Source organism: Lonchura striata, chromosome 5 (genome assembly GCF_046129695.1).
Source record: "Lonchura striata isolate bLonStr1 chromosome 5, bLonStr1.mat, whole genome shotgun sequence".
In the NCBI taxonomy this organism is placed as follows: domain Eukaryota; kingdom Metazoa; phylum Chordata; class Aves; order Passeriformes; family Estrildidae; genus Lonchura; species Lonchura striata.
The window spans coordinates 13,679,247-13,690,803 of NC_134607.1; the positions used below are offsets into that span (position 1 = coordinate 13,679,247).

The following is an 11,557-nucleotide window of genomic DNA, read 5'->3' on the forward strand; positions in this document are numbered from 1 at the left end:
AGCCCAGGGAGAAAGGGAGGACGCTGGGCTGGCTGAGGGAGAGGAATGTCAGGGTAGGTGATGATTATGGGGCGGAGGGTATCGCTGCTCCCTGATCTCTGCCCAGTGCTGGTGCGCTGAGGTACCGAGTACTACCCCGACCTGCAAAGAAGCGACGCTGCTCCTCCACTGAGAGCGGAGAAATGGGGGGCAGGAGGAGAGCCAGGCGCTCAGTCCCTTGGCTCACTCACCACCTCTTTTATATACCTGTGCAGGAAGAAAAGGAGGTCCAGTGCAAGTCTTAGGAAGGCTGTGTTTCTGATAGCTGAAACGAGGAGGTTCCGAGGGTTGGGAAATTCTGTTTGTGTCCCTGCTCCTACAACAGGATCCCTGATAGTGGTGACTGGGAGAAAATTTCATTAAACCAAGGACACAAGTCCTCCTGTATCCCTCTGCACCTTCCTGTCCTAAGATCCCTAAAATCTTTCTACCTTTTCCTCAAGCCACCCGAAGTCATTCAGCCCAGTGTTTGCTCTTTAATCCTGCTCTTAATCCTCCCTTTTTTGACAAAACCTGCATCTTGCAGGTTTTCTTTATCCCCAATATATCCCTAGCTATGTTTAGCTACCTCTGTGCTGCCTGTCCCTCTCCTTTCTGTCTCTTTTGACATCCCCACTGCCTGGGAGCATCCCTTACCTCCTGGCTGACTCTACACCAGCTAAACCCACCAGCCTGAGATGAGCTCCCACTCCAGCTCAGCTTTCAGAAATTTGAACGTATCATTACATCATTTTCAGGAAAATGGGCAGTCAGTGTTCAGGCTCTCTTTTGGCAAGAGAGAATCAGATGAAATTTGTATTTTCCTGCATAGCTATTCTAATCACCAGGTCTGGGTATAAAAAGTAATGGCCTTTTAGAGTTTGTTGTTTTTGTTTGTTGTTTTTTTTTTTCCCCACCAAAAAAACCCCAGCAAATTTGACAATATTTGGTAAATCTTAGTGTGCCACACTTAGAGATCAAAACTAATCTTCAAAAGCAAACAATCAAAAAGTACAATTGGAAATAAGTATACTTAATCTTAAAAGAAATAATCGGGGGAAAAAATCAATTTCTAGCTTTTCTGCCTGAATCTTCAGTAACTTTGATAATTGACACTATTAGGCATACTTAAACTAAAAACATGCTTTTAAAGCAAAGATTTTTTTTTTTTTTTTTATGAAAGGCAGAGTGAGGATTTTGCTCATTTCCCTTTCTCAGTAGCTTTTCTTCATTCTTTCAGTGCTTGGCCTTTGGTTGATTTTATGAGCTGTTTAATATTTGTAAAATAATAACTTCTGAGCATTTTTTGGGTCTCCACCCCACCCTTCCCAGAGAGTATACTCTCTTTTCTGATTCTGTTTCCATGTTGGCTTTTAGGAAGTTTCATTTTTGCATAGTTGCATTTGAACTCTTATCAGATGGTTTTGTTTGTGTGTTTTTATTTTGCTTTAGTAGCTGAGCCGCAGGAGACTGTCAGAGTAATGGTCTGTTGAATACTCCCTTAAGAATCAAGGCATTATAATGGTTCTCTTGCATGAACAGTTACTCTGCCTGTGATCACTTGAAGGAACAGAAAAAGAAACTGGTATGTTGGTACTTAAATGTGTTTCAAAATTACAGTCCAAAGTGCCACAGTAGTGCTGCGACTTGGGCGTTAAAACCAATGCAGGTAGCCCAGCAAAGAAACCAAATGTGCTTAGCAGGTCAGAAGAGAAGGTGAAATTTGACCTTTTCAATACTTGGGCTACTTTTTTTTTTTTTTTTTTTTTTTTTTTTAAATAAAAGATGGCTTATTTCCAAACAGAGGAGTTTTGCAACATCTGCTTTTGGGCAATTTTAATCATCTTATTGACCAAATCTTTCCGAACAGGGATATGTGGAGTTCCTTGGCTAGATGGAGCTGTTTCTGTGGAATTGAAGGCTCATTTATTTATTTAGCCACAAGAGGAAGACAGGATAAGCAATTGTCATCAGACTCCATTTCTGTTCCTTTAGCAATAGCCTGCACTCTTCAATACCCATGTTAATTCAAATATCCCATGTGCTGTTGCAGTAGTCTTACTGATTTTATTGATATTCCAAGCCAAGCTGGATGGGGCCCTGAGCAGCCTGATCTAGTGGTTGACATCCCGACCTGTGGCAGGAGGTTTAAATTAGATTATCTTTAAGGCTCCTTTCCAGCCCAAACCATTCAATGTTTTTTTGATTTCATTTTTTTCATAATGAAAAGGTCTCTTCTGTCCTTGAGCAATATTGTTAATGGGACAAACAAGTGGACGTCAAGAAACAAATAAGAAACCAGAAGTGGCACCAAGCGAGATCATGGAGGCAGAAATTGAAATACAAAATAATAAAGAGGAAACCAAAGAGGTGAAGGCCAAAAACCAGAAGCTGACATCAGTCTTTGGTCTGGCAGACTTAAAAAATGGTAATAATGTTTTGCCTATTCTTCACTGTCATATTTTCTATTTCTTTTGCCTACTGTTCCGTTCTCTGTTCATAGGCTTAATTTTCTCCTATTCCTTATCATCTCTTCACTGAGGATAATTCTCATTTTGCCTTGCTAAGTAACCATTTTGATTTTTTTAAGAATTAATTACATTAAGATCTCAGAGCTTTTTCTGTATTTAAGTCCTCAAATTGGCCATTGCAGCCAAAAAGGCCTAGTTGCTGGTTCTGTCTCTTTCCAAACACAGCCAGAAGTGCTGGATTTGTCAAACCATGGATTAGGCTCTGGTTATTCTCCTCATACAGGCAGCCTTTGCCTCCTGTTCTTCTATTTTATGTTGAGGTGTGTTGTGAGAGGACTGAAAATAGAGGAACTGGGAGAAATCTGAGAATCATTAGCTGGGTTTCCTTGGATTTTTTTCTGTCAGTTGCCAAACAAAACCAAATTTTATCTGTTTGATCAACGAAAGAATAGATTGAACACTTTTTCAGGCCTGACCAAGATGCTGAGCCTATACACTGAGTTACTGAATGTGCACAAGAGGAGTTTGCCACTTCCAAATAACTTTCACTTTCCTTTCTTGTACCTATCCCCAGGCCTCACTTCATCTTTTTCTCCCCTACAGAAGCTATTGGACTGTACAACCTTGGGCAGAGCTCCTGTCTGAACTCTCTGCTCCAAGTGTTCCTCATGAACATATGCTTCACAAGGATACTCCGAAGGTACCTCCTGTTTGAGCTCCCTGAGATATTTCCATTGTTGCACTGTTATCTCTACTCCTTTTATATGGGATACACTGTATATACATCCAATATATATATATATCCAATACTGTGTATTGGATCACTGAGGTGCCATCAGGATGCTTTTGGTCCCTCAGCAAGGTGTCTGCCTTGTCGTGTCTGTCATGCACTGACAGGTCCTGCAAAGGTAGAAGTTGCAGTGTCCAGACTTGCTAATCATCTCTGATTCGTGTCCTGAGCTGAGTCTTCATGGCTTGTATCTCTCTCCTTTCCCTAACAGGATGTAATTTTATTCCAGGCTCGCTCATAGGCCATTATAATAAAGGGTGTGTCACATGTAGCCATATCCACTATTGATTTTGTCACTTGAAGCATGTAAACATAAATATATCTTAATCCCTTGCCTCTGGGCCCTGACTGCCTTGGCTAGCACCTGACAGAGAAGTGTTGTTGCAGATCATGAATACCTAGCATTACTTAGTTTTGCTTGACTGTTGTCCACGAGTATCTTGAGGAGGATTTGGGCTTCTCTGTCTCTACTGACCACACTAAGAACTGGATTGATTTGTTTTCAGTTTACTCACTTCACTGCAGATTTAGTAATCTAAGTGGATTGTTTCTATTTAGTCCTTTCTCACGTGCCCACTAGTAAGCAGAGGAGAAAGAAGACAGATTTCAGATATGCAGAAATGATAAGTGTCATAAATGGACAAAGCTAAATAATGTAGATTGTAGGTTACCATGCTTATTTGAAGAAAGAAAAACCTGTGGGCTACTGTAAATTTAGGGAGAATTAAGAGTTTTGTTGGCATATTGTTGAAATACAAGCATTATGATATATGTGCCCATGAAATTTTGAGGCCAAGTTGAGAGTGAGGACATCAATGAGTGGGAGGCAACAAAGGTCTGGAATTGGCTGCAACTAATGTTGTTTCTAGAGGCCAGAAAGCACTTGAGGTCCTGCTTGGCTTGTCTCTTTTTCAGGAGTAAGCCAACTTAAAATTTTGGCCTTTTACTTTAGAACTGTCAGCCTGCACTATGGGATCCTTTTCTCTTTTTTTGATGAAAATGTCCCCATTCTGGTTCTTCTTGAGCTGCTGTCTCTGCTACTGACTTGTGCTCCTTCAGGTGTGGTGTCTGATATTTCTCCATTGAACCTCTGACTACCATTGGTGTTGCTTCTTCCCTTTTCAGGATCACAGTGCCACCATCTCCTGCACAGAGGAGGAACGACGTCCCCTACCAAATGCTCCTGCTGTTGGAGAAAATGCAGTGTGGCAAGTGCAAAGCTGTTGGTCCCACAGACCTGGCTTGCTGCCTTTCAGAGCACAGAGTGAAATGTAAGCAGCCCTGCCTCATGCCCACCTCTGTCTGCATTATCCAGCACTTGCAAGCAGCCCAGATGCCAACATCTCCTCCAGGAATTCAGAAATGCCAGGAGTTGGGCACACAATGACACAGTGCTCTTTGTAGCTGCCTCCCAGCTGAGTGCAATGCTGTGTCTTACTTGTGAAGAGAGGAAAAAAAAGCCCTGCTGGATGTATTTGCTGATATCCAAAGGGTGGGAGGACTATCAGGCTGCTGGAAGATTCAGCTATGGATGCTGTGCAGGGCAGAGAGGACAGTTCATTGTTTGACTTGTTTTACTGTGCTGCATCAGGATAGTGAAATAGCTGCTGTTACTTATTAGAAGAAAGGGATAGTGTGGAAAAGAGAATGAATTTGCACAGATCCCCCTCCTGCTGCTTCTTATAAGGGCAGAGAGAAGGATTTGAAGGCTAAATCTTCCAGCTGGTCAAAGTTCTAAAAAAGAGAGGTTTTTAATGCATGAGTGACCAGTGACAATGGGATGCCAAGAGTCTGTCTATGTGTACAATACACAGGGTATAACCAAATGCCCTTATCTTTGTCATATAAAAGCCCAAACAGGAGATTACTGAAAGGGGAGGTGCCCTAACCCTTATGAAAGAGGAACACAAGGTAAACTCAGTATCCCTGTTTACATCATTTTTCTCCTGTCTCTGAGTGGCTTTGCAGTCAGCTATCTCTCTTCCAGTTAAAGAGAGATAGGGATCAAGGGATCTATCTAATCTGGTTTGTGAAACATATGGATAGGCCTTCCTGACATTTTAATCTCCATAAAGCATTTTATCCTTCCTGGGGCATGAGAGGATGGGAAAAAGAAGTCTGTGAGTAATAAAGGTGAAAAGGAGAACAGAATCTTCCTTGTATTTTTTCTAAGGAGGATTCAAAGGGGACTCTTGACAAAGGCATGGTAGGACATGTGACATGGAAGTGATGGGACAAGGGGTTATGGTGTGAAATGGAGAGCTGGTTTAGATTAAATATTGGGAATAAATTTTTTACTGTGGGAGTGGTGAGACACTGATGCAGGATGCCCAAGGAAGCTGTGGATGCTATGTCCCTGCAAGTGTTCAAGGCCAGATTGGAAGGTGTTTGCTGGTCTAGTGGAAGGTGGGGGGAGTGGAACCAGATGATATTTAGGGCTCCTTCCAACCCAAACCATTCTCTGATGCTATGAAATGCACCCCCCAACTCAGTGAGCCATTTGAACCCTCCTCTGGATGCTCCTCTGAGCATCCTCTTGTCCCTGCACCTGGTGACAAGGAATGACTTTTGCACTGGGTAGTACAAACACTCCTGTGCTTTCCCACTGCCTGCTCAGGTCACATGGGGAAATTGCAGCTGGTTCCCAGTCTAAGCTCTGTCTCTGCAGGGAGGAGCAAGGGACAAGAGACTGGATCTAAGGGGGGACAAAAAAAAATCTCCCTTTGCCATTTGTGGGAAATCCGTGCTTGGTGCTGTTCATGATACTGATTGAGGTTGTGTTTTCTGCCCGTGCAGTGTTTGTGCAGCATGATGCTGCTCAGCTCTTTCTGACTCTCTGGAACTTGTTAAAGAAGCAGATGAAAAAGCCAGAGCTGGTAAGGATGGTAACTGAAATGAACCTTTGGCCCTTATCATGTGTGGTTTCCTCTGCTCCTTGAACGATCCCATTGACTGGCAATTGCCCAAAGTTAAATTTTTTTAATTACCTCTTCTTTCATTGTATCTTTCAAATGGGACAGAGAATCTTTGTTTCATAAGCTTTGACATTTTAAAACACAGTTACATTGTGCTCATCCTGCTTTCAGGGCATGCCAGAATCTATTCTAATGGGAGAGCTGATAACTAAAAGATTGATCTTTTTGCAGCATTGCATTTAATTATATTTAATTTCTCTTTCCCCCCAAATTTCTGTCAGCATTTATTGGTGTATCTTGACACAGCTTTTCTGTACTTTGAAGTCAGCCACGTGCATTTCACTATAATTAGTCAGTGCTAGTATGTGATGTATATAAGTCCCATGGGACTGGGAAGAGAAAAGTGACTCTTCCCTGACTGACTGTCACAGTTTTAGTAATACAGAAGACAGGCTCTTGCTGCAGTTTCAAGTAAAATAGAACAATTCTGCATCAAAGCAGATATTTAACCCTCTGGTCTTATAGGCTGTGTCTTTCCCTTCTGTTAGGGAATGAGGGGAAGGAGTTGTTCTCCTTTAAATTTAGGGACGTACCCTGTCCACATAAGTCATTGTCACATCTTGGTTCCAACCTCAAAGGAATAACCTTGCTTGAAATGTGTGACCACAGGGGCTTTCCCATCTACAGTGGAACAGCTCAGCTCTCTTCTTCATAAACCTTGTTTTGGCCTTTATTTTCACCCCTCCAGGTTAAAGAGCTGAGTGATTTGTACACGATCTGCATACAGGAGCATCTGGCCTGTCAGAAGTGCTCTTTTGAAGTAAAGAACAACAGCACCATGTTAACCCTTCCACTCCCAGTGCTGGATGCCAATTCTCACAGGCTGAAGACTCTGGTAAGTTTAGCAGCAGTACTGTTTCCTTAGGAGATGAGTCCCCTCTGTTAAGAGTGGATTTTTCAAATCCCAGTGGTCCACTGGACCTTATAGATTCTCTGACCACTTTATACTATTTCAGCATAAAGGAGCTGCTTTGAAAACCACTAAGGCTTTGAAGTAGGAATAAAAGACATTTATACAGCAATACCTTCTTTGTGGAATATGTGTACTCTTTTTTTTTTTTTTTAAATCCCCCAACTATTGAAATCACAGCAGCAGCTAGGAGAAATGAGGCACCTTTTGTTTAAGGCTGCTAGGCAGTCTTTTGTCCTTTGAATAAAACATTCCTTCTCTAACTTTGCTGGCTTGGACCCTCTGAAATAATGTAGAAATAAAAATTCAGCTGAAGGAATTCAGTTGAAAGAAGTCTCTGTCTTTTTAGGAGGACTGTCTGCAATACTTCTTCCATCCAGAGGAGTTGACTGGACAAAACATGTGTTTCTGTCAACAGTGTGGGAGAAAAACAACTTTTCTGCAGGTAATTGGAGAATTATTTCCCCATGTCTCATACCCAGAACTTTCTTGAAGACTGGGGAGGTGGGGAAAGGACTCAACCATATCAAGTTTGAGAGGAGATCAACAACTCAGATATGCCAGGACAGCAGTGTCAGTGTGATAAAAAATACAGACACCTTTTCTCCTGTTAGGAAGAAGGTCCTGTGGTCTAATGCCACAAGGAAGTCGATTTGCTTCTCCTTGCTTTCCTTGTGCTACCAGCCTATGGCTAGAAAAGCACATGAGAAGTGAAGCAGCCCTTGAGACACCCAAGGCTGGGTGCTGGTGACACTAAAGCTGAGAAACTTGGATATCACAGCTCTGTTGTGTGCAGACAGGATACCAAGGTTTGGAATCTGAACTGGCAAATATCCACTGGAGCATTGGCTGTTCTCCATTCTACACACACTGGGGGGCAGTGGCTCCCCAGGCTTTGTCCCCAGAGTTTGTCCCCAGTTTTCAGTTGCATTGTTGACTGTTTCACAGAGCATGAAGCTCACCCATCTGCCACAGACTCTGGCCTTGCACCTAAAGCGCTTCTGCTTTGAGAAATCCTCTCGTACGCACAAGCTGAGTCTCCACCTGCCATTCCCACAAGAACTGGATCTCAGGGAAGTCTTGACAGAAAGTCAGTGCCAAGCAGATGACAGTGAAAAGGTGAGATATTCCTGTTCAAAAAGGGTGGATTTTCTTCTCTCTGCTCCATTCTCATAAAAACTTAAAGATCACACCAATACTTGTCTCAGTTCAAAGTGCTTGTCTTAAAAATTTGTGTCTCAAACTTTACCTGTGCCTGGTGTTGTCTCACATCCCATAGTTTTAACTGATTCAGCCATTGTTTAACATTCTCTACTCAGATTAAATCACCAAAGGCACCATAACTGGAGCTTCCTGCTTTAAGGACAAAATCCAGGCTTTGCAGGTCTCACCTGTGCAAGACAGGGGAATTCTGTTCCTGGTATTTCCCATGCAGTATTGTTTATATTGTTGGCCACAGATTTTGATACTGTTGGCCACGACAGCTTTGCTAGGTAGCTGAGATGGATCTGCCCCACTGTGGGTCTGTTTGTTTTCCTGGGAAATAACCAAGGGGAAGTGTGCAACAACAGAAGTCACCACTGCAGTGACTGTGGTGAACCTCTTTGCTGTTCCTTTGCTATCCTGCTGCCTTTCTCTCCACCCTCTGGTCTCCAGGGAGGCTGCCAGCCCATAGCTGATGGGCAAAACCGAGGGCAAGAGCAAAAAAAGGCAGGATTCTCAAGGCAAATCTGATCTTTTTTCCTTACAAAATGCATGTCCTCACTGCCCTGGCTGCTGCTTGTCTGCAGTCTGTGGCAGATGAGAATTGCTGCACTGGAAGTTGCTCTTTGTGTCTCTTTGCAGGCTACCTGGCAGTTTGAGCTCTTTGCTGTCGTTGCTCATTCAGGATTGAGCAGCTGTGGGCATTACTGTGCCTACATTCGGAGCCTCACAGACTGTAAATGGTATTGCTTCAACGACTCTGAGGTTTGCCAGGTAAGCAGATCCAGCCACATTTCTTTTGGACCTTCCTGGACACTCCTCCAGGTCTCACCCAGTCTGAGTGGTGCTGACTAGAGAGAACCAGCAAAGGGAACTGAGGCTGCACAGCTTTGTCCACCTCTGTTACAGGATGCTCTGGGCTGAGGGCAGAGTGACTCTCACTTCTGCACCAAATAAGGCCTCAGGTTCTGTTTTGTGCATTGAAAAATGACAAAACATTCTGAATATTGCAGAATATTCAAGATATTTGCTGAATATCCTACTTGATGTACCCTACGTCTGTTTAATGTATACATTCAGAACTGGTTTTCCTCAAAGAGTCAAAGCAATAAACCAATTTATTGAAAGGTGTTTAGTTCCTGGAAGTGCCACTTATACCACTCTTATGAGAACTCCTGGGATGGTATCAGAATTTTTCCATCTCTTGAGAGTTTTTACAAGGTTCCTGCTGTGTGTTTTTCTCCTCTAGGTATCATGGGATGATGTTAAATGCACCTATGGACATTCCAACCTCTACTGGTATGCAAATGTATCCCTGATATTTCCTAATACTGCTCTGGACTTTGGAATGAGGGTAGCAAAGAGAGGGGAGACAAATTGGTTTGGGAACATATTGGGGTCTAGTGGGGATGCAGGAGATGTGCAAGTCAGGATTTCTCCACACTTTTTATTTTGATGCATTGTAAGAAAATGAGCTTACAGGAGGGACATAATCTCTCCTATAAACCACAGCACTGCCAGCAAATCTTAGGAACATTGGAGAGGGCCAGCTTAGTTGACCTAAAGCTCAGAAAGCTGAGCAGGAGCAATTCTGGGATGTTACCTGCAACCTAGATCTTCAAACATACCTTGTGATGTGCCTTCTCTTTGCCTCCACAGGAGAGAAACAGCCTATCTCTTGTTTTACATGAAAAAGCACCCTCAGCAGCCCTGGCCAGGAGTATCAGAATGTCTCTGAAAGCTGTGCATTGTCCATGGAGCTCAGCACCTCTGTGCCAGTGAGAACATGTCCAAACATTTCACCAGAAAGACATTCTGCACTCAGCAACCTCGGACGTCAGATTTGGTGAAAAAAGTGCAGCAGATACTCAGCTAGAGAAAGGATCTAGGAACTGTTGCAGCTAGGGACTTTTACTTTAGTGCAATTTTTATATTAATGTGACTCCACTTGTTCATTTCCTCTTTAAAAGATGGTGAAGATAGTCCTTGCCTCTGCTGCCTTACTATTTTCCTTAATGCTGATGCCTGGATCCCATTGCAAGGGAAGTGTCTGGGCTGAAAGCCTGTGTGATGTGCCAGGGAGGTGTGGGAGCCATACAGAGCCAGCAAGAGCTTGAGATTTACTTTGTCCTTTTAGCACCCTGTTAGATGCTGGAAAGCTGGGCAGGAGACCCCCAAAATCACCCCAGAAACAGCTGGAGGAAGGATCAGAACCCTTATGACACACACATCAGTGGCACACACTCCTTAAAACCTCCCAGAAAATGAATCACTGCAGGGGCACAGATGTGTCAAGAGGTGTTTCAAATCAGGAGCTATTGGAGCAGTTCTGATTTTCAAGATGGTTTGTTTAAATTTGTGCAGGTGATTATTATTTTAACAGGCTTATCAGGCTTTTAGATGCATTTTCTTTCCTGTAGAGGAAGATATTCAGAGCAGCAGAGATTCTGAAGCTGGTTTGTGATTTTGCACAATACAGGCCATACATGGTGGTAAGGGAAGTGAGATGCTTTGATGCAATTGAATTTTTGGGATTTTTGGTTGTGTGGCTTTCAATATACTCATGGTGTTAACTCCTGCTGATCCTCTTAGATTAGATCCTCCTAGAGAATCCCAGCAGTTTGGGATCTGGAAGTACCTTCACCCTAATACACCCTGTAACTGTATCCTTACAAAGGTGCTGTTTTGTAGGCTGAGCAATTAAAATATTATATTAAAATTATATGAATTATATAAAACTAATATAGATATATTGCCATCTATGTATAACCCAATTTTATTTTGGTAATGATGGTGGAGTTCACAAATCATGTCCATTTTCTGAAGGTAAACTGAAGAATCTTAGAGCATAGCTGTGAAATTACTCATTTATGGTGTAGTAAGTATTTATTTCACTGTATTAGCAAGGTCCATTATTCTGTTCAGCTGTGTATTTGTATTATTTATTCTGTGTTACAAAAATCCCAGTGTGTTATTTACCATCAGGATGAGGAATTTTCAGCCTGTTCACCTTCAGGAATATATTGAATCCTTTCTAAAGCATCTTGCAATGGGTGAGTAAGAAAACCAAGTTTCTGTTTGCTTTTCCAACACTTTGCCTCTGTAAAGAAGCTAGAAAAAGCTGCATTTTTCTTAGCTGATCTGAGAAGTTAATGGGATAAGAGAACTGACATTTCTAATTAGCTATAAC

General features: G+C 42.5%; 1 protein-coding gene across 1 annotated transcript; it reads left to right on the forward strand.

Annotated features, from left to right (window-relative positions):
* Positions 1-1,372: 1,372 nt before the first annotated feature.
* USP18 (ubiquitin specific peptidase 18) lies at positions 1,373-10,589 on the forward strand. The gene is made up of 11 exons (XM_077783107.1): positions 1,373-1,603; positions 2,249-2,446; positions 3,093-3,189; positions 4,405-4,550; positions 6,076-6,155; positions 6,943-7,089; positions 7,514-7,609; positions 8,113-8,283; positions 9,010-9,141; positions 9,617-9,666; positions 10,505-10,589. The coding sequence occupies exons 2-11, from the start codon at positions 2,278-2,280 to the stop codon at positions 10,587-10,589; spliced, it is 1,173 nt and encodes a 390-aa protein (XP_077639233.1). The 5' UTR covers positions 1,373-1,603; positions 2,249-2,277.
* Positions 10,590-11,557: the final 968 nt, after the last annotated feature.